The sequence below is a fragment of the Chanodichthys erythropterus genome, chromosome 16 (assembly GCF_024489055.1).
Source record: "Chanodichthys erythropterus isolate Z2021 chromosome 16, ASM2448905v1, whole genome shotgun sequence".
NCBI lineage: Eukaryota > Metazoa > Chordata > Actinopteri > Cypriniformes > Xenocyprididae > Chanodichthys > Chanodichthys erythropterus.
Genome location: NC_090236.1, coordinates 17065570 through 17089878, shown reverse-complemented (window position 1 = coordinate 17089878; position 24309 = coordinate 17065570). Strand labels below are relative to the sequence as shown.

General features: G+C 36.8%; 1 protein-coding gene across 6 annotated transcripts in view; it reads left to right on the top strand.

The window, feature by feature from the left end:
• gpt (glutamic--pyruvic transaminase) overlaps positions 1–3217 on the top strand; it is a 36249-nt gene extending 33032 nt beyond the window's left edge. For 4 of the 6 annotated variants that reach the window (XM_067362332.1, XM_067362331.1, XM_067362333.1 and 1 more), the window contains one exon: positions 2222–3213. In XM_067362332.1, the coding sequence (XP_067218433.1) occupies positions 2222–2312 (91 nt within the window). In that variant the 3' untranslated portion in view covers positions 2313–3213. Of the gene's footprint in view, positions 1–2221 lie in introns of all 6 variants that reach the window. The other 2 variants (XM_067362329.1, XM_067362330.1) reach the window with 1 other exon arrangement.
• Positions 3218–24309: the final 21092 nt, after the last annotated feature.

Here is a 24309-nt window from a genome sequence, read left to right as displayed (position 1 = left end):
AATTACAGTTATTATAATTAATGGCAAAATTAATGTTTGGAATTGTAAACTGGGGGGGTGGGGGGGGGGTTAAGCTAGTTACGTCGACAGACAAGACAGAGCAGGTTACTTATGATATTAAACAAAGTCCCAGCTTTCAAACTGTGTAGTTTTTTAAGAAATTCAAACAATAAGCTTTGTGGCTCTTTAATGTGTTGACACTAACCAAATTATGACACTTTTCTGAACATCCAGATCTTCATGATGTGGTATAATGCTTAATGTATGTTAGTGTGGTCCATGAATAGTAAAATGAAAATAATGGGCATTCAAGAGACATGATTTTGCACTGGTTTATTTTCAGTGCTTTGTGGCAGTTGTAATTATAAGCGCATTCATGAATCAATGTATTCTGTAACATTCCTGTATGTGTAAATAATGATTGATTTAATACAGTATAGATTAATATTTTTGTGCTGTGTGCTGTTTTTGTTGTGCAAGCTCCTTGCCACTAGAGGACACACCACTACAAATCACACAAGATCATGTTTTTGAATTGAAGCCTTGTTTTGTAACACCTTTGTCTCTCTCTCTCCCACACACAGAGACACTACTGAGAAGCCCAACTGCTCCATTCTTTGATGGTGTCATTTTGTTAATGAGTTAAGATACATAATGGGATGAGATGTACTTTGAGAACTTCACATCTCAGAAGTTTTAAAAGCTAATTGTCTCTCGTCAGAGCTCTGTTAGAAGTGCTTTGATTTCAACTGCTGCACTTTGACATTCTGCTGCAGTTTTTTAAAAACTCATTTAAAAAGGGCCATGTTTGGTAAATGCAGTGCCACAAATATTATACATTACTGGTCAAAATTTTTTCGGTAAGAACATTTTTAAAAGAAGCCTCTTTGGCGCTTAGAATTTTCAACATCAGTTCTTTAGTCTTCAGTGTCACGTGATACTTTAGAAATCATTCTAATACACTGTAAAAAGTAATACACTCTATCTGCTCAATAAAATTGTCGAAACAGATTACAAGCAATTTTTAAAATTAAATTCAACATATAAGAATTGAGTTAGAATGAATCAAATAAATTCCTTAAAAGTCAACCATTTAAAATGTGTAAAATTAGCAAACACCATTACAAAAACCACAAACTGACATAAAAAGCAAAGAGTCAAACTGCCCAACTAAAAGACATTTTTCGCTATTGTCCTTGCTTGCTTACCTTGTCTGTTGATTCTGCTGTGCACAGATCCAGATGTTAATACTGGCTGCCCTTGTGTAATGCCTTGAACATGGGTTGGCATATGCAAATATTGGGGGCATACATATTAATGATCCCGACTGTTATGTAACAGTCAGTGTTATGTTGAGATTCGCCTGTTCCTCTGAGGTCTTTTAATCAAATTAGATTTATATAAGAAGGAGGAAACAATGGTGTTTGAGACTCACTGTATGACATTTCCATGTACTGAACTCTTGTTATTCAACTATGCCGAGGTAAATTAAATTTTTCATTCGATGGCACCTTTAACTAATTTCGATGATGCTGAGATCCGATCTCAGTGTGGAGCACTGGCTGTTGTCACATTCCTTGTGTATTAAAAATTCTCACTGGATTGTTACAATTATTCAATTATATAACAATTACAGTTATTATAATTAATGGCAAAATTAATGTTTGGAATTGTAAACTGGGGGGGTGGGGGGGGGTTAAGCTAGTTACGTCGACAGACAAGACAGAGCAGGTTACTTATGATATTAAACAAAGTCCCAGCTTTCAAACTGTGTAGTTTTTTAAGAAATTCAAACAATAAGCTTTGTGGCTCTTTAATGTGTTGTGACCATGGTCATGACAGATTGCTGTAGCGCCTCAGCTCAAGAGGCTCGTAAACCGATCGTTTCTTACTACTAGTCCATTTTTATAGCATCAAATAAACATGAATGAACATGAGAATCAATGTTGTTTCAAACGCGGAAAGATGTCAATATACACAATTTTTCAAGTTTAACTCCACTGAGGTTAATCTTCTAACGCCTGACTGCTTTGTCGGACAAAATGGCGGATTCGGCGTTCTGATTGGTTAGATCGCTTGTCAGTCAAACTCCTGGCGATTGAGAATCTATATGGAATATTTGCTCAAATATATTTTGTCACCACACAGCTTGTATATAATGAGAAATGTAATTTTTTACATTAAACTCTCCATTCCTCTTTTGTGTTATTTGCTTTACCAGGATGACCATCCTTCCTCCAACAGACAAACTCAAGATTATGCTCAACAAACTGAAGGAATTCCATCAGACATTCACCCAGCAGTATGCTTGACCCCAGTTCAATCACAGCTCTATTACCACAACCTGACTGACTAAAAGTGCTACAATACATTTCTCACTTTGCACCTTCTTAATGTTTGGTCATGATGTGGCCAAAAAAATCACTTGAGCCTTGATGGACACTAATTTGCAACTTTTCCACTGGATAATGTTATGCCTTGTAGCTAAAGATGAATGAGTACACTATATAATCTCATTTTGGACTTTTTAACATGCAATAGGTAGAAATCGCAAGACTTGATTTCTCATTTCACAAGATTTTAACCAAATTATGACACTTTTCTGAACATCCAGATCTTCATGATGTGGTATAATGCTTAATGTATGTTAGTGTGGTCCATGAATAGTAAAATGAAAATAATGGGCATTCAAGAGACATGATTTTGCACTGGTTTATTTTCAGTGCTTTGTGGCAGTTGTAATTATAAGCGCATTCATGAATCAATGTATTCTGTAACATTCCTGTATGTGTAAATAATGATTGATTTAATACAGTATAGATTAATATTTTTGTGCTGTGTGCTGTTTTTGTTGTGCAAGCTCCTTGCCACTAGAGGACACACCACTACAAATCACACAAGATCATGTTTTTGAATTGAAGCCTTGTTTTGTAACACCTTTGTCTCTCTCTCTCCCACACACAGAGACACTACTGAGAAGCCCAACTGCTCCATTCTTTGATGGTGTCATTTTGTTAATGAGTTAAGATACATAATGGGATGAGATGTACTTTGAGAACTTCACATCTCAGAAGTTTTAAAAGCTAATTGTCTCTCGTCAGAGCTCTGTTAGAAGTGCTTTGATTTCAACTGCTGCACTTTGACATTCTGCTGCAGTTTTTTAAAAACTCATTTAAAAAGGGCCATGTTTGGTAAATGCAGTGCCACAAATATTATACATTACTGGTCAAAATTTTTTTTGGTAAGAACATTTTTAAAAGAAGCCTCTTTGGCGCTTAGAATTTTCAACATCAGTTCTTTAGTCTTCAGTGTCACGTGATACTTTAGAAATCATTCTAATACACTGTAAAAAGTAATACACTCTATCTGCTCAATAAAATTGTCGAAACAGATTACAAGCAATTTTTAAAATTAAATTCAACATATAAGAATTGAGTTAGAATGAATCAAATAAATTCCTTAAAAGTCAACCATTTAAAATGTGTAAAATTAGCAAACACCATTACAAAAACCACAAACTGACATAAAAAGCAAAGAGTCAAACTGCCCAACTAAAAGAAACACTGATCACCATAATGGTGATCAGACATTTTCAATAAAATCAACACCAACATCTAAACCTCTGTTAATTCTTGTGTTTCTCTTTCCTTCAATGATTCTGCTTGTTATCATCAGGTGTCATCAATGTTGGCAATAGAGTTCTTAATTTATCTTTGTCATCTGTCTATTCAGATATTTTTGTTTAAAATGTACTTGTTTTAAACGGTTGACATTTAAGGAATTAATTTGATTAATTCTAACTAAATTCTAATTGTTGAATTTAATAATATTGCTTGTAATCTGTTGCCAAAATTGTATTGAGTAGATATAGCGTATTATGCTGATTTGATGCTCAAGAATCATTTATTATAACTGTGTTAAAAATATTTTTTGCTGCTTAATATTTTTGTGGAAACCATCAGTTTGACCAAAGCTTTGCATAAGAAAGATTAAAATAAAAAATAAAAAAATCAGCAAGGATGCATTAAATTGATCAAAATTGACAGTAAAGACATTTATATTACAAAAGATTTATATTTCAAATAAATGCAGTTCTTTAGAACTTTAACCAAAATACTGAAAAAATGTATCTGTTTTCACAAGAATACTAAGCAGCAAAAACTAGTTTCAACTTTGATAATAAGAAATGTTTCTTGAGCATCAAATCAGCATATTAGAATGATTTCTGAAGGATCATGTGACTCTGAAGACCAGAGTAATGATGTTGAAAATTCTGCTTTGCCAACGCAAGAATAAATTACATTTGTGACCCTGGACAACAAAATCAGTCATAAGTTGCATGGGTATATTTGTAGCAATAGCAAACAATACATTGTATGGGTCAAAATTACCAATTTTTCTTTTGATGCCAAAAATCATTAGGATTAAGTAAAGATCATGTTCCATATTCATATTTTGTGGGGGTTAAGGGCTGGTCTTGGCCATTAAAATCCTGGGCTTGAAATAGGTCCCACTCCAGCCCTGTCCTCTAGTGAGTCTATCCAGGCTTTAAACAGTCTCTCATATTGTCCCTGACCTCTGTCAGCCCATATTAGCGATGGGAAGCAGAGTCGGCTTTTTAATTAAGTAGCATCTTGTTCGTACCTCCCGCTGCCTTTGTCTTTGCACCTGACGACCGCCTCTAAATGCTGCCTCTTTTTGCTGCTGAATGACTGATCTTGATGTGCTTGTCTTAACAGGGAGTGACAGCGACAGCAGAGGCAAATATCTAATCTGCCAGCCACTCGTATATGAGTGTGGCACAAGACAATCACGCATCCAGAATGTTCTGCACATCACAGTTCTAACATGTTTACAGTTGTGTTCTCAACACACATTTCACAAGAGCAATAAACCAACCATTTAATAAATAGTAAAGTGGTGTCCAAATGTCTGAGACCACACTGAACTTGATTTTATTTGAATCTTTTTTTCAGTCAAGCCATGAAATGAAAGAGCTTTCTTAGAAATAGTAAAAAATTGAATTTAATTTTCTACTTGACTTTCTGTCAGTAGGTGATAATAAATGAGTCACACTCACTGAAATGTTCAAAAACACTATCGCTACAGGAGAGCATTTGCGAATGGCAGTGAAGTGACTCAACTGATACTGGTAGGTCACGTGACAACGACAACATGACACATGTAGAGTACGTCCGGATTATATTCATACTATACACAATGTACATTTTTATCAGTAGCAAAGAAATTACTTATTTCACGAGTTCACCCCTACATATAATTAGATATACTAAACGTATGCATATTTGCCATGCTGTTCCGGGGGAGGGCTCCAAGCTCAGAATTTGGCCCGAACCCAGAGTACTCCCCCCATCCCACCCCATCACTATTTAAGAGTGAGGAGTTGGGGTGGCGGAGGGATGCTGGAAAACTGTTGTGGGATAGAGGTAGTTCAGATATATATACCATCTCTCATGCTAATTAGGTTGATTATCTGAACATGCTCCTCCCAAACTTTGCTAATAAAACATAATTTAAAAGAAGCACCTACTCAGAGAATATTTGATTTCGGACACAGCCATATTGTCAGCCTGTGTGCATTGGGATATTCATGACTCTTTCTGCAGGTTAAATTGTTTCACCAGTAGGTGGTAATAAATCATTCATCATTAGTCATTGAATCATTCACTTGAAGGGTTAGTGTAAACAAGACAAAAATAAAGATTTTATTTAACAATCTCTTCTCTTCCCTGTCAGACTCCTACGCTGTTGACTTACACTGTATTCCATTCGGAAGGGCTCATCCCTATGCCATAAGCCCTTCAAAGGGTTTACCCTCCTTAGTGAGAGTTTCGACGGGATGAAGGATGTAGGGGTCAAAAAAAAAACTTATTTTGGAATGCACTTCTGCGTCATCTTATTGAGACAATCAAGGAAGCACCTTTGTCGCACATTTTGTACGCTGGTTAAGACCCAAAAATTTTGTTTAACGTTAGTTTATTTATTTATTTACTTACGTTAAATATAATGTATATTGTATCTATGTATTTTAAACATTTGAATGGACTGATAAAGGGAGCTGTTAAGTATTTTTGTTGAATTTTGTTGTACCTAATCTAACTCTTATAAATATTACAGTAATATACTAAAAAATACTATACATACATATAGGTAAAATCGAACTCCGAGCCCCCGTACCCATTCTGTGACATCAAACAACTTCCCTGTGCAAAGGATCATGGGGGCCCGAAGTGTCCATCAGTTGTACCCTTTGAAATCCTTTATTCCAAAGGGCCCTTTGAAGTGGCCAGTTTTGAGAAGTTCGGTTTGGAGCGACCCTCCAATATGGCGGTCATGATTGTTTTCACTCCGAAGTGCCCTTCGGAGGGTGATATATCCCGTTTGGAACGCACCAATACTAAGCATAGTGCAGCTCTTCTGTTTTCTATGCAAGTGTGCTGTACAAGTCCTGAAAAGTGAAGCCAATATGTTGGATGCAGTATAGCTCATAAACCCCACCCTCTCCATGTAATATAATGGGACGTGAGATAAACTAAACAATCAAATTACATTTCAAATAATTTTTTTTCCAAAGATGGTTTCTGTCATTTTAGGTAATTACCTATATTATGTATATTCAAGTGTTCGTTTTTTAAAGTAAGTTTGGGTTTAGTTTGTTATTTGATGCTATAAAAATGGACGTGTGACATCATGACTGACAGCTGAGATAACTAGTAGTCAGCAGCAAGTCTTCAACTTTAATTTCTAGATTTCCATAACTGTCTAATTCATAATGAGTTGTTCTGCAGTAAACTGTACTAACTGATTCTGTGGGAGTGTGGGTGGGGCAGCGACATATTTGGACATTGGCAGCTTCACTTCTCAACAATGGAAGGGAGTAAATGTGTGTTGTCCATATTTTTTATTTTTGTAGTATTGTAGTATTCTTGTTGCTTCATAAAATTAAGGTTGAACCACTGTAGCCATGTGGTCTTTAGAACATTTATGGGCCTTGACAGTGCAAATTGCTGTCTATGGAGGAGTCAGAGTGCTCTCGGATTTAATAAAAAATATCTTCATTTGTGTTTCGAAGATGAACAAAGATCTTGCAAGGAACGACATGAGGGTGAGTAATTATAGACAGAATTTTCTTTTTTGTATGAACTAACCCTTTAAAGGATTATTTCAAAATCACTATTGTGTGGAGCATGAATACAGACATACCACATCAACCATGTTAGGATAGTCATGTGAACTACGAGGTCAGTTGCATCACTTCCCCATCTTTGACGAGTGGATTCCCGAGGCCTCACAAAATATTTAAACAGAAAAGCACCTCAGAATTTCAGCAAAAGTAGTATGTCATTTGGGTATTTCTCGCCTACTGTTTTATGAATACAGTGTGTGAATTTGGAGACACTATACACAATTACAATCACACAGCAGCAGACTAGAGTTGTCAGTTCTGTATTTAAGTCCTTAATATGGTTACATTCATACACAGTTCAGTTATTTACAGGAGTGACAACCTCATTCAATAACTAAACTCATACCAATAATTTTCAGGACTCACAACCACATTCTTGGAAAACCTGTGCTGTGTGAACTGAACCAGACTAGATGAGTTGTCTGTCATTTCAAACAGTGTGAGAGAGCTGCTCACATAGATCTGAAAAACAAATAATAACTGTATTATGCATGCTAGGCTAGTAGTTTGTGATGTCACTTTGTAAAGAAACACTACACGCCTATAGACTGAACACACAATACACACGCGAGTGACGACGCCATTTTCACAAATTCGCATTTGTCATAGTTTACACAGAGACAATAATGGTATAGTTTACAAAAAAATGCACTTTGAGACATGTTTCCAAAGTTTGCATCTTCAGGCCCCTAAAACGCTGTTGTCGTGTAAATAAAAGGCCAAAACAGATAAAAAGTTTTCCGTATTTTAGTCGAAAACGGTGTCGTGTAAAGATCCAGAACCTGAGCTGCTCCTTCCAATTTTGTGGTCTGTAGCAAAAGTGGTACAAAAAATTTAAAAAAGATGGAACTGCAACCATCTCATAGAGACATCCAGGTCGTCCACAGAAGTTAACACCTCGACAGGAGCGTCTTCTGCTGAGAAGGGTTGAAGAAAATCGGCATGCAAGTTCAATGCAGTTATCTAAAGAAGTAGAAAGCCAATGGCGTACACTGCAGAGGAATGGCATGCATGGGTTTTGTGGCAAGCCCAGCCACAAAAAAGACTGCCTAGAGTTTGCCAGGGCCCATGCTGACAAAAATGAAGACTACTGGGACTCTATACTCTGGAGTGATGAGACCAAAATAAATGTTTTTGGAACTGATTGCTTCAAAACTGTATGGTGTCGCAAAGGTGAAGAATACAAAGAAAAATGCATGGTGCCCACAGTGAAACATGGTGGCAGTGTCCTTATGTCTGGCTGCATGAGTGCTGCTGGTGTCAGGAGCTGCATTTCACTGATGGCATCTTGAATTCACAGATGTACTGCTCTATACTGAAAGAGAAGATGCTACCATCACTCCGTGCCCTTGGTCGTCGTGCACTTTTCCAACATGACAATGATCCTAAACAGGGTGAAATTGCTCCACTGGCTCCTGATCTGAACCCAATTGAACACCTATGGGGAATTCTGAGGAGACAGGTTGAAGAGACAAGAGCCTCACTCTCCATCCAGAATCCAGTCTCTAAAAAAGGTCATTCTTGAAGAATGGAAAAAGATAGATGCTGCAAGATGTAGTAGTTTTTGTTGTGGGGTGTACTCATTTTTGCATCACCCTGATTTGAGTAAAACTGAAAAATGTGTAATCTAAGTTATACTATTAACCTACTCACATGTTATAAGTTAAACAGATGTTATTGTTATGTGACGGCAGAAGACCCAGAAGCAAAGGGAGTAATTTAACAGAGTTTATTCAGAGTCCCAAACAATGTCCAACATAAACAGACTGCCAGGCGTCGTCACACGGGGACGCTGCAGCTGGAGAACAGAAACAACAGAAAGAGTTCGTTCCCTGAAGGAAGCCCCCTGTGCACGAGCGCTCGGTGGTCGATCTAGGTGTGCCTCAGGTGGCCGATGGAGAGCACCAAACCTGGCGGATGGTAGGAACCAGGCCTGCAGACAGAAGTCTCTGACAGACGGACCACGAGTTCAGGTACTGAAGCAGGAAATGGGACTGGGACTGAAAACAAACACAAACAGTATTATAACGGAAGCAGAGCGATACTGCAGACGAACGTCACACTCACAGGGAGATAATTACCCGACACAGACACGAACAGACAGCAGGGAGAAATAACCAGAACAATCAACACAGACACAGAACTGGTGCGGACGCGAAATGACGAACAGCTGAAACACAACAGCAAGGGAGGACAGGGGAAAAAGGCAGAAAACAAAGAAACTTAGTCTTGTTAACGTTTTGGATATTGTTTAAAATGTTACTTTTCAAAGGAGGTACTGCATTTGTAAGCTGCTCTGTGAACAGGACATTACGAGACTCACAACTGTAAATAAATGTGGTTGTCAATCTCACACATTGACAGTGAACATTGCCAGCAGCAGGCATATTATTGGGGAGTTCATCCAACAATCATATTAGTTTTTAATGTAACTTTTCAACTTAAATTGTTGTGCTGATAAAATAATTTGTTATAAACAAAATGTATTAAATAAGAAAAATGCAAAATCATGTTTAGCGGTGGTCTCACTTTTGGACCCCACTGTATAGAGATGTATAGATGATATATAAAATGATATAAAATTCACTGGAAATGCATAGCTCTAGCATGCGCAAGTGTGTCTAATCACTATCATTTTAAACAAGTGCAACAATGTAAAAATACTGTGCATAGATTTCGTTTTATATTCCAGACGCTGCCTTAACCTCCATGGTTTCTCACCTTTTAGTCACTCTCTTTGCTTTCCTTCCCATTCTCAGCATGGTTCCTTTAAACATTACAATTAAGACATGCATTTAGTCAGGCACTTGCCATTATGAGAACAAACCCTCCTTTACACAGTCACAAAAAGCAAAATGGCAATCAGTAGCTCTATTGTTCAGTGGGTTTCAAAACTGGCACCTCAGCCTCACACTCCAGTTTTTTTTTTTCTTTCAATCTCACATTGCAATCTGAAGCAAGCTTCTCCTTAGTTTCCCATTGATTTTCAGTACCTAAATATGAGGATGGCTGAGCTCCGAATGACGCACCATGTGAATTTTGGAATCTCATGAATATCATGGATTGGTTTCTAGAAATTATTTTAGGTCCTGGACTCAAACAAATATGCACCGCATTGCGATTTAGTCAAAGCTTAGGCTTAGACTTTGTCATGGAAATTTTGCTCGATAGTACGGGGAAGACTCATTGTCAGTGCAGAACAAAAGCGGTTTTACATGCTCGTTTATATGCTACTTTGTTTTCTCTCTCATTCTCTTGTTCTTTAGCCATACATGTTTTTCTGTATCTCCTCTGGCCTGTCATCTCTGAGAGCCTCTGTTGCTCTGTTTGTGGCAGATTAGTAATGCTTCCCCTCTGTCACGGACAGCAGAAGGAGAGAGACATGGTGCGAACGTGTGCCAGTCCTGAGCAGCTAACACCCAGTAGGGTCTCTGAGCATGTTCACCCATTACATAAGCACAAACAACTCCAGTGGCTATAGATACAAAGCTGACTGCATCTTGAAACAAGTTGTTGATATTGTAATGACTAAATAGTGAGTTCCTCATTCATTGTCACTGTAATTAAAGGATTAGTTTACTTTCAAATGAAAATCACCCCATGATTTACTCACACTCAAGCCATCCTAGGTGTATATGACTTTCTTCTTTCAGATGAATACAGTCTGAGTTATAGTAATAATCACCCTGATGCTCCAAAGCTTTACAGTATAATGGCAGTGCACGGAAAGCACCTGTTTGAAAATCGAAAAAAGTGTATCCATCAATCTTAAATGTGTACTCCACACAGCTCCAGGGGGTTAATAAATGTATTCTGAAGCAAAGAGATGCGTTTGTGTAAAAATTACCATATTTAACACGTTTTAAAGTAAAATATCTAGCTTCCGCCAAACCGCCGTAGGACATAGCGCAACTTTATCCATAAGTTCTTTCTTCAAATATGGAAGACGGTCTGGGGGAAGCTAGTTAATTTACTTTATAACTTGTTAAATTTCTTTTAAAGAATTTTCTGTTTAAGGACTACAACAAACGGCTGGTAGGGACTACAATGAGCTTCTTCCAGGGTTGGTGACATCACTAACCCTAAAATTGGATGAGGATGAGGCCATGTTATTGCATTACAGTATGTAATACTGTACATAATACATGTCATAAAAGCAAGATGACAAAATGACAAGTTATAACCTTAATTAAACTAAACTATCGTCGCTGCCCGATGAAACTCACATATGTCCAAAACGGTTACTTTTCAGGAAGTGAAAAAAACACTGTATTTCAAAAGCAGTTGAATGTAGCGTTGTCATACTTGGTACGGCATCTTTACATGTAACCATATTCTTGCCAGTGTAATGATATAATCCACATTTGACCAAAATTGAGTTTAAATGGACATACGTGCATATTTTACAATAACAGTGGTCGATACACGTTCTTCCGATCATTAATTAGAATGGCCAAGTCGCGTTTCATATTGAGATGAATACGCTCAGTTTATTAAATAGCCTACGTCTTAGTTTATTAAATACCCTTAGTTTATTTAATATTAATTATAAATGTATTGAATGTCTCTTGCAAACTATAAAGGGACAATGAATCAATACACTGACATGGTAATGCTAGACAGATACTTTGTTTACACAGTCCTACCATAATTTTGTCACTCCTAGACGTACGTCTGGCGTCAGGGGGGAAAAGTTTACCTTGATAAAGGAAAGTCATTGTCTCACCAGGCTATGTTTATTTGGCAATGTAACCTCACAGTGTTATTCGGCTATCCAGTGCTGAGCTTCGATGAAACTTCACGAGACCGGCGAGATGCTTCCACAGGGCGGGATATACACGGCGTGATTGAAAGCTTTGACACCAAATGGATATATGTGAAAATCAGATGACATGATTTCACAACTTTTCATTGGCCATTTAGATATGTGAAGCATACTGTATACGGAAATGAACCTGGACATTCAATCCGTCGAAAAATCTCAAAATCGGCAAAATGGACATACGTGGTTTTCATCGGACAGCGATGCTATACTAGTTCTATCTTCATGCAGCATATTCTCTGGCTCTGTAGGCATCTTACAACAGTTCACACATGATCGATTTATAGATTATCTTTACAAAATATGCTAATTAATGACTTTAAGATAGTTAACTCCACAACAGCTACATTAATTCTACAACTAACTGTTCAGAAACGTCCTGTTGCATTCTACATTATTGTCCAACTCCGGTTTGAACATAAAAGGCTGAACATTTTCTGACATTTTCAGTGAGTCTGCGTGACATGACGTTAATTGGAGCTGCTAGCATGAGCTCCCAAAACTTTGCCCTCTTCTTGAGAGCAGCAGCTCATTTGCATTTAAAGGGACACAAAAAAGCTGAGCGTTTTTGCTCATCCTCAAAAAGTGAAAAATTTAACATGCTCTACATACGGTGTAGTATGTCTAGAAACCACTTTAATGTATCACGTGCAGAATGAGGCCTGGAATTGTCTTTCTACCCAGGAAAGATGTCATCTTGATGGCAGTTTATGTCTTTGTACAATCCAAATATATGCCTCCATGTCAATGGTACCTTCAGCAAGTCACCCATGCCGTTTGCTCTGATGCACCCCCATACCATGACAGATGTTTTCTTTTGCACCTGTCACTAATGAAAGTCTGGATGGTCCCTTTTGTCTTTGGTACTAATAACTCAATGTCAGTTTTTTTTTTTCAAAAACAAGCTGAAACATTGACTCATCTGACCACAGCACATATTTCCACTGTCTTTTAGACCATCTGAGATGAGCTCGGGCCCAGAGAACTTGGCAGCATCTCTGCATAGACTCAATGTATAGCTTTCTCCTTGTGTAACAAAGATTCGAGTTGCATTTCTTGATGCAGCGTCAGACTGCTAAGTGACAACTGATTTCCAAAGTACTCCAGAGTCCATGTGGCTGTATTTAACACAGTAGCATGACGGTTTGTAATGCAATGCCATCTGACGGCTCAAAGGTCATGCATATTCAACAGTATCCTATATACTTTGCCCTATACAGACTGAGATTTCTCTGGATTCCCTGAATCTTATCAAAATCTTATCACAATATTATGTATGGTAGACATAAATTATTTGCAATCTTGCATTGAGAAATGTTTGACAATTCTCTCATGACATTTGGCACAAAGTGGTGAGCCATGACCCATCTTTTCTTGCAAAGACTGAGAAGCTCTTTTACACCCAAACATGATACCCTCACCTATTTCCAATTCATCTGTTTAAAAACAGTTTAACTTGGATATTATATAATCTTTTCACTTTTATTTTGCTTCTGTCCCAACTTTTTTGGAGTGTGTTGCAGCCATCAAAATTATAATTTGTTTATATTCACAAAATACAATTATGTTTGTAAGTGAAAACATTGGAAAACTTTTCTTTGTACTTTTGTCAGTTAAAAAAAAAAAGGTTCAAGAGAATTAACAAATCACAGATTGTGGTTTTTATCACATTTTACAAAATGTCCAAACTCTTCTGTAATTGGGGTTGTAATTAAACAGTAATAATTGTGTTAATTACATTGACAATGACTCACAATAACTCACCATTTGTATATAGCCTATTAATATATTAGCAATGTAGAGATTAAACATATTAATTAACTATAAACTAATAGTTTGTTAATGATTTGTAAGTACTTTGTTATTGTATACTTAAGGTGTTACCTAATATACTATTAAATGTACAGCCATCTTGTAATTTGCAGTAAAATAATGTAAATAGGCATTCCCAGATTTCCTTCACATTTGAAGTTTTATCTTTGAAGTAAATATATGTTACTGATTAGTTTTTTTTCTTATCAGTTATGTTTTATGCTACATCGTATTTTGTTAAATTAATGTTTATTGTAATATTTTAGTGTCATATGTGTTACCATGATGTGTTCCTCAGCTTGTGGAAAAGGTACTTGTAATGAGTTTTGATTCTACAGTAAGTGTTGTTTTTCTCATTACAACCTGTGTTTTTAGATGTCTGTCAGTGTATTATAAATGTACAAAACAGATTTTAGTACTTCGGTATGTTGCTGTTTTAACATTATATTTTACATTGTATTATAATTTTTTAAAGGTAAATTTAAGTTATATCTATAAAACCTCCACTAATTCACCAATACGTATCGGGTTAAAGTTTGGTCTTCAGTAACACGCCCACTTGTGAAAGAATGTAAATATGTAGATGTAGATGCACAAAAAATACTAATGAAATATACTAAGACAGTGATCAGGGTTGCCATGGTGATGGTGACAAATCGCTTTCTTATCAAGGTTATTCAATACTTGCCTCCCTGCTGTCTGAGGAGTGTACAAAGTAATTGATCAATACTAGACTAGTTCTATTGACCAGAATTGGTGAACTCAAAGATTTGTCGATTGTGCCGAAACACTCTCTGCAGCCCATACATCAACGAACTCCAAGATGTTTGCTTCAGTTTCAGGAGTAATTAAATGGTGGAGAGAATAATTATTAAGCCCTTTTGAATGCTTTGCAAAGCAATAGAGGGCAAATCTGAGTATCAGGACAACTAAACTTCTTGGTCCTTTTCTTGTGGAATACAAAATGAGTTATTTAAACCAAGTTTAGTTGAGTCCTTATTCTGCCAGTCATTCACTTTAAACAGAAAATTCTCTCATCATCATCATCTTCCCACCCTCATGTTGGTGGAAATTCAAAGAACGTTCTCAAACTGCACTCTGAAGTTCAGTTCTTTATTGGCATTGATGGTTATATAAAAAAAAACCTTTTTTAAAAAAAGGTTCTTTATAGTGGGAAAAAAAAGTTCTTTAAATTGTTTTTCTTCACTTTGACTTTTTTAGATTATTTTGCATAAGACTGTGAATTATAGAGAAGGTTAAAGGTATTTACAGTTGTGCACTCAAAAAGCTGTGATGATACAGTTGTTAATGGTGGTTGAAAAATAATCAAACCTTCACCACATTTTTTGTCTTAGAAAAGAGGGGCAACACACACACACACACATACAAAGGCAAAAAAAAAATGACTTAGACTGATTACCTTTAGGCAAGTTTAAAGAGCGGTTTGTTTTTGCCATCCCTCGTTATTTTGAACTCTAGAAATTGTCACCCGCTCAGAGATGGTGTCTGATTCTTTTCAATTGAGGGGTTAAATAGTTTTGAATTGAACTGATTTGATTGTATCTGTTTTTGATTCAACAGCTCACTGATTCAAATGATCCAGTCAGAGTGGGTCTCCATTTAAAGGATTAGTCCACTTTTAAATAAAATTTTCCTTATAATTAACTCACCCCCATGTCATCCAAGATGTTCATGTCTTTATTTCTTCAGTCGAAAAGAAATTAATGTTTTTGATGAAAACATTCCAGGATTATTCTCCTTATAGTGGACTTCAATGGCCTCCAAACGGTTGAAGGTCAAAATTACAGTTTCAGTGCAGCTTCAAAGGGCTTTAAACGATACCAGACGAGGAATAAGGGTCTTTAGGTCTCTAGTGAAACGATCGGTCATTTTTGAAAAAAATACAACTGTATATGCTTTATATAAACACAAAATATCACCTTGCACGTACTTCCGCTTTCCGCATTCTTCAAAATGCTTATGCTGTATGTCCTACACCTTCCCTATTCTATTCAAAACTGGCGCCATGTTCGTTCCGTAAGTAGAATAGGGAAGGCGTAGGACAAACAGCGTAAGCGTTTTGAAGAATGCGGAAAGCGTAAGTACGTGCAAGATGATATTTTGTGTCAGCCACTGAATCCTTTCACCCTGTTCTTCTTCAGAAATCCAACAGTGGCCTTAGATGTGTGTTTAGGATCATTGTCATGTTGGAAAAGTGCACGACAACCAAGGGCATGGAGTGATGGTAGCATCTTCTCTTTCATTATAGAGCAGTACATCTGTGAATTCAAGATGCCATCTACACTGCCACCATGTTTCACTGTAGGCACCATGCATTGTTCTTTGTATTCTTCACCTTTGCGACACCATAAAGTTTTGAAGCAATCAGTTCCAAAAACATTTATCTTGGTCTCATCACTCCAGAGTATAGAGTCCCAGTAGTCTTCATCTTTGTCAGCATGGGCCCTGGCAAACTCTAGGCAGTCTTTTTTGTGCCTTGGCTTTAGGAGAGGCTTCTTTCGTGGACAGCACTCATGCGTGCCATTCCTCTGCAGTGTACACCGGATTGTGTCACAGGAAATAGACACCCCAGTTTGGTTTTCTAATTCTTTAGATAACTGCACTGAACTTGCATGCCGATTTTCTTCAACCCTTCTCATCAGAAGACGCTCCTGTCGAGGTGTTAACTTCTGTGGACGACCTGGACGTCACTGTGAGATGGTTGCAGTTCCATCTTTTTTAAATTTTTGTACCACTTCTGCTACAGTATTCTGACTGATAAGTAAAGCTTCACTGATCTTCTTGTAGCCTTCACCTTTCTGGTGTAAAGTAATTGTTTTCTTTCTCAAGTCTTGTGACATTTCTCTTCCATGTGGTGCCATTGCTGACAGCATGAAATGGGAAGGTGTTTTAACACCCTTTTCTAGTCAACTGTCTGCTGGACACAATGTGTAGTGAATAATTAGACTAACCTGTGGTTGAATTCTTGTTAAATTAGACATTTGTAGTCTAAAATTTAGCTTTGCTCCAGAGACTTTCAGTGGGGTGTACTCATTTTTGCATCACCCTAATTTGAATAAAACTAAATATTTTGTTCTCTAAGTTATATTATTAACCTTACTTTCATGTTATAAGTTAAACAGATGATATTTTAAACTTAGTTTTGTCAACATTTTGGAAATTGTTTTTGTGTTCATGGAGATACTGTTTAACATGTTACTTTTCAAAGGGGGTGTACTCATTTACACTGAGCACTGTATATAACAATGTGGCATCTGCTGAACCTTTTCTAAGAACTAACTTTTTTTCTAAGCCATTTTTGAACTAAAGACTTTCAATCGACTGTGGCATGCAGTTTTTAGTTGATGTATGTCAATTCTCCTCAAGTTCTCAGCAGAATAATCAAAGGTGTAGTTCATTACATTAACATCATATATGACATGTATATCCATTTATATTAATTGTCGAAACAAGTAGTTTTATAAAGAACCACCTTGTAACTAACTACCAGTAATCACATACTGATTAAGATGTACAACTGTCCAGTTGCTAGCCGCAGAACTATGATTTGAAGAATACATAATTATGCTTGCATAGGGTGTGTGAATGTACTAAAGTAAGTAAAGAACTGGCTGGTTACATAAGTCTAGTTAATCATCCCTCGGCAGGAGTGAGTGGCAGCACGGTAAGAGGCCATGCTTTGAGGGGGTGATGGTGTGGTCGCACCTACTCTTCCTTTCTGTTCATCTGCTCTCTCCATTCTGGCTCAGGCCCGGTGCCACAGACCTGCCGAGTGACAAACTTAACAAAGACCACAATAGAAACAATTAGTCACAGAGCAAAGAGAGATAGAGATCCACAGAAAATGAACTTCTGAAGAGGTCATGGCTCATGAAGCACGTTGTCTGAGATAGTTGGAAACATGATGTAGAAGGAAAGCATCTGCATACTCTCTAGATAAAGTAAGAGACCCAACTTACAGGCATATACTCTTGTGACTTTTTTTTTTTTTTTTTTCATGGCACACAATAGTTCTTTTGAGCTGAATGTCCAGGACATTCTTGTCCATGCACCTGTTGTGATACTGAATAGAAACTGGGTCTGTTAATGTTAAGCTCCAAACATGATAAAGCAGTATTGAGAAACCATTATTCCATACTGCACTATATTTCAAGTCTTTTAAAGACCTGATAATGTAGCTGATTAAAAAAAAAAAAAAAAGTATTTCATGCCATCATCTGGATTTTACTGGTCTGTTATTGCTTTGAAATTTGATGAAATCTATTATCATTAGGAAAATTATGTGCCATGGTTTCCTATCATATGTTGATTAAATAAGAAGTTAAAAGATATTCAAGAGTTTTGTTTGAGGCACTTGGTTGAACATAATGATATTGTTTGAATGTGAATGTTTGCACCTTTTGTAATAGTTGTGTATGCTCTATGCTCACCAAGATTACAAACTATAAATATTATGCCTGGTTTCACAGTCAGGGTTTAGATTAAGCATAGGCCTTAGTTCAATTAGGCCATTTAAGTAGCTTTTATAAACGCATTTTAGAAAAAAATAAATAAATGACTGGTGTGCATCTTGACACAAAACAATGGCACTAACATATTTTAAGATATGTCAGTGCAAGTTTATTTCAGTTTAAACAGCTCAAACATGCATTTTAGTCTTGGACTAGGTTTAAGCTTTATCTGTGAAACTGGGGGTTAGTGTTTTTATGGCACTAATAATGTGAAATATTATTACAATTTCAAGCAAGTTTTCTACTTGAATATTTTTAAAAATGTCATTTATTCCTGTGATGGCAAAGATGAATTTTCAGCAATCATTACTCCAGTCCTCAGTGTCACATAATCCTTCAGAAATCATTCTAATATGCTTATTATTATTATATTTCTGTCTAATGCTGTCTAATTTGCTGTTCAAGAAACATTATCAACAAAATGTATGCTTATATATATATACATATACATCGATCAGGCATAACATTATGACCCCTGACAGGTGAAGTGAATAACACTGATTATCTCTTCATGCGGCTTGCCTTCTTCCCACTATGGCAGTGTGATGATTTGAGCAAGGCAAACCTTGGGTCCTGCCATCCATGTGGATGTTACTTTGACATGTACCACCTACCTAAGCATTGTTGCAGACCATGTACACCCTTTCATAGAAACAGTATTCCCTGGTGGCTGTGGCCTCTTTCAGCAGAATAATGCGCCCTGCCGCAAAGCAAAAATGGTTCAGGAATGGTTTGAGAAGCACGAGTTTGAGGTGTTGACTTGGCCTCCAAATTCCCCAGATCTCAATCCAATCGAGCATCTGTGGGATGTGCTGATCCACGGAGGCCCCACCTCAAAACTTACAGGATTTAAAGGATCTGCTGCTATCTTGGTGCCAGATACCACAGCACATCTTCAGGGGTCTAGTGGAGTCCATGCCTCAACGGGACAGGGCTGTTTTGGCAGCAAGATGGTGACCAACATAATATTAGGAAGGTGGTCATAATGTTATGCCTAATCGTGTATATATATATATATATATATATATATATATATATATATATATATATATATACACACACACATATACATACGCTGCCCTCCAAAAGTTTGGAAACGCCCTAGAAAAGTGGGGTTTTGGACAATATTGACATGAATCATTTTTAATTTGTGATAATTTTGCACTGATAAGCGACAACACAAACTACTAAAAAATATTTTATTACATAAACAGTTTATACATAGAAAAAAGTTTCGATTCATCAAAATATCAACCATTAGCAGCTATCTGACCTAAACTGGGTTCTAATTGGTTCATTGAATTATAAACAAATTTGGCAATCAATTGTTGAAGCTACTGAGGTGTGCTGAACCAAAAATCTTTTACAAACATGGGCCAAGTTTAAACCAGTAACCAGGCATTACAGCTGGAAAAGGGGCATGTCTGACTTGATATATTGCCATTGCATATATTGCATGTATATACTGCCATTATTATGTAATCAAAATCAAAATTATTATTGCTGGTCTTCAATGATAATATCAAGTTACTTTAATGTATTTGTACCAAAATATGATAAGGATTTATGCTGATATCGTCCAAAACCATACTTTGCCAGGGGTGTTTCCAAACTTTTGGAGGGCAGTGTATATATATATATATATATATATATATATATATATATATATATATATATATATATATATATATATGAAATAAGTATGAAAATTATGTGCTATTGTTATGATAGGAGACAGTTAAACAATATGCAGTTTTGTTTAAGGCACTGAATGTAAAACAAAATGTAAAATAGACATCCTGATGCCACCCACGCTGTTAAGAGCGGCATTTAGATATATATGTTAATATGTGTTGTGAGCTTTCCTCTCAATAACAAAATAAACACAAAACAAAAATGACAGTGGTCATCTTGTTCATAATGATGTGGACATTTACATGAGCTCTGCAATTTGTCACTACAGCAAAGTCATGTAAAGTTTATTCATATACTTTTTATTCATATACGATTTGCAATATTAAACATGAAAAAACAGTTTTTTTTTTTTTTTTCTTCAATTAGAATTACTGTACAACTTCTTTTTCTACTATAAGGCCCAATCCCAATTCTACCCCTTACCCCTTCCCCTTTCCCCTTAAGGGCCAGGTAGCCCTTCAAACGAAGATTTTTCGGGACCACACTTCAGACGAAGGGGTATGATAAATTTCCAACATGGCCGACCGAGCGAGCAGAGAGACCCATAAATATAAGTATTTTAAACAGTATTTTAGTAATAAATAATCACTCGTTTTATGTTGCCTTTAATCTCGTGTTCATGTAAACGGTTATGTTCTCCGAAAAAAGATTTGTAAAAATCGCTATGAAAACAGTTCGCTAATGTTTTTTTTACTTTATGATAGTTCCACAACATATTTTTTTTATATTTTATTGAAACCCGCGTTGATTTGACAACATAAATTCAAATCCGGTGGCATCTAACTTGTCTTTTTGCCGCATGCCTGATTAATGTAGACTATTGTTTTGTTGTGATTACGTCCATAAATACGTGTACGTTACATGATATAAACAAAAAGTGCATTCGGTTTGCGTGCTTATTCATCAATATTGTATGTTCTGTATCAACCAGGGACTCCTGAGGAAACACGCAGGCTCGTCTCCTTTGTGTTATGCGAAGAACTGAAGACAAATGCAAAAAATAGCTGTCGCCCAAGCAACAGAGATCACTAGCTATCGATGGCATCTTAAAAGGCCAATTCACACCGCACCAACAAACATTTTTTTAGCGCGAGCCTTTTTATTAACGAGACCCATAAGCATATACAACCATGTAGCTAAACAAGCCAAAACGAATTATTAAAAACAAAACTGAAGGTAAACCTGCGTTGCTCTCATAGTGGTCAACGTTACCTCTCTCTTTCGGTGAAGTGGAGCAGCTGCTCTTGCTGAATGGCACGGATTGCACTATGGACTATTGTCCCTTTTGTATATTTTATTTTTTTTAACAGTATTTTATTTTTTATAATGAACAAGCTGCGATGTCACGTTTCCACTGCTTTGTTGTGTGTGTGTGTGAGGCGCGGGCGCGATCAAACAGCTGTCTTTGCAGGGGACTTGCCTCATCGTCATGGCAACGGTTCGTGGACAGGTCAGATTACGTCAGAGTTTGTTGCCGTCTGTTGGAAAACTGTTCACACCGCGCAGACATTCCACGACCCGACAAACGCCGATTAAACATGTTCAGTCGGGTAAAAACTGACTCCAACAGACGCCAACAGGGGTATCACACCGATCCAACAAACTCCAACAGACGAGTTTGTTGGCTGTTGTCGGTGCGGTGTGAATTGGCCTTTAGAAGTGTGTGATAAACATTGGCGCACCTATGACGTAGGAGCTAGCGACGACTTATGATGACGTGTAACGGTCTAGTAATGGTGTCCCATTTCTTAGGGGAATATTTTCAGCCCTACCCCTTGACACTCTGTTTCAAGGGGCAAGGGGAAGGGGTAGGTGTAGGGGTAAGGGGAAGGGGTATAAAATAGAATTGGGATTGGGCCTAAAGCAGCTCTCCATGTTTTTACTTACGGATGTCTGACCCTGAGGGAATGAACAGAAGAAATGAACCGAAGAAGAGTTCTGTGTCAAAGAAGGCGGAGCCTCAGAGCACACCTACCTATTACGTAATCGCCACGGACCAGTGTTAGTTTTGAAGGTGTTTACCAGCCAGAGTGAAATTTACCAGAGATGAAAACACAAAACAAACTTTGTTGTGGCCTGATTTTTTTTTTTTTTTTTTTTAATTACATCACACCATTTATTTCGTCAACCAGGAACATCTTATTGTAATGGCCGTTTACAAAGTACACAACATTGAAATAATTACTGCTTATTTGTTGTAAATGAATTACAATTGTGAGAATAAACTTTTCTTTTAAATAATAAAATAGTTTCGAAGTGGGCGGTTCTTGGCCAAGTAAAGCAGCTATAGAGCCCAAACCTAATGCCATCAAAGATCTGACAGAGTTCCTCTGAAACCTTCCACCTCCCCAGCTCCACCTGTCTAGATCTGGATTTATGTATGTCTATTTATGCATCAGCCTTAGATCTTACATGCTTACAGCAGCGTGTCTGTGTATCTGTTAGCAGTAGCAAGTCCACAATTGCTCTGCACAATTGTTCTGCAGCAAATCTAGTCCACCAAGAACACATACATTAACAGTGCTATATCCATCAATAAGTTAAAACTTTTGAGAGCGCTGTCTTGATCGAACTAGGGTTATTCAAGATGCTCAATCATTGTCCAAATGTTTGAGAAAACATTGAGAACTCCACATTGTGCCGGTCTGCTTTTCAATTAATAATTGCATAATATTGTGCAATCTTCCCCTAGAAGGGTTTTCATGTGTTCATTTTGATTTCGTTTGTGCACCAGGAGGTCACAAAAAGACATGAGAGAATTGTTCATTGAACATCTCCTTATTTTTGTCCTATATGCATTTAGATACTACACAAAGGTGGCGTGATACAAGTAAATACATATTATGGGAAAAAAGTTTTAATGTTTTTTTTTGTCTGTTGGAGCACTGCTGTGCATATGAAGATGGCATGTGACTCATGATTAGCAGTTATCGTCCAATCACGCTGAGTAAGCCATGAGAATGCCAGCTGGAGAGGACAAGACAGGACACAAGTGCTCATTGACTCAGAGAGGGTGTGCGCGCACTGGTGCATCTGTGTCTGTCTGTGTACATACAGTACAAGAGGTGTGAGTGAAGCAGTGAGCTTCTTATGCAAATCTATCATGCTTCCTTACATGAGAATGGCACGTGAGAACATGTTCTGTGAATATTATTATGGTTTATTGTCACTGTCTATGCTCTTTATAACATAGAATATATATAATTTATGTTTAATTCATCCTTTGCAGCAATATCACAGGCCAGAGCTTCCTCAGGGAGGAGTGTTTTATGCATGGCATAATCTTTATTAGGCAGCAGACCTCTCTCTCATTCACAAATACCTGATGTCACCAATGCCAGTTTGATGAGGTGAGAACTTACAGTAATTTTAGTCATATTAATATTAGTGTCTAAGATGACAATATGTGGAACTTTTAAAGGTGCTCCATCGCTCTGAATGGGTGCAGCTGAATACATTTCTCTAAATGATTTATGGGTAAAGAGAGACTTTGGGAGACACTATTACTGTAAGATGTGCAGAATAACAATTTACACTGATCATAGTTTAATTCTTGGGCATCAATGAATGTTTGCACCTTTTGTAACAGTTGTGTATGCCCTTATGCTCACCAAGGCTACATTTATAAAATACAGTAAAAAACTCTGATATTGTTAAATATTATTACAATTTTAAATAGCTGTTTTTCATCTTAAAATAATGTAAAATGTAATTTATTAATGTGATTTTATTCATCGATAGAGAGCAACAGTCAGATTCCAGTACAAGGCGAAGCTGTCTGAACATTCTGAGTTGTAATTCTGAGTTCTATGAGGACATCAACAGTTTTTACAAGATGGAAACTTTAATTACGGTAATTCTTACATGGTGTGAAAGCACCTTGTGTCAGGCTCAGTATGCTGTAAAAATACTTAAATACTGTTATCACTTTACAATGAGGAGGTTCAATATTAGTTAATGTATTAGCTAACATGAACTAGCTAGCAATACATTTGTTACTGTATTTGTTAATCTTTGCCGTTAATACAAATACAGCTGTTCACTGTTTGTGACTTCATGCATTAAATAATTTTAACAATTACAATTCGAGTTGATTACAACTGGATTTGAATAATGTTTTAATAACTTATTTGTAAATGTTGAAATTAACAAAGATTAATAAATGCTGTATAGGTGCAGTTCATTATTAGTTCATGTTAACTAATGTAGTTAACTAATGTTAATTAATGAACCTTATTGTA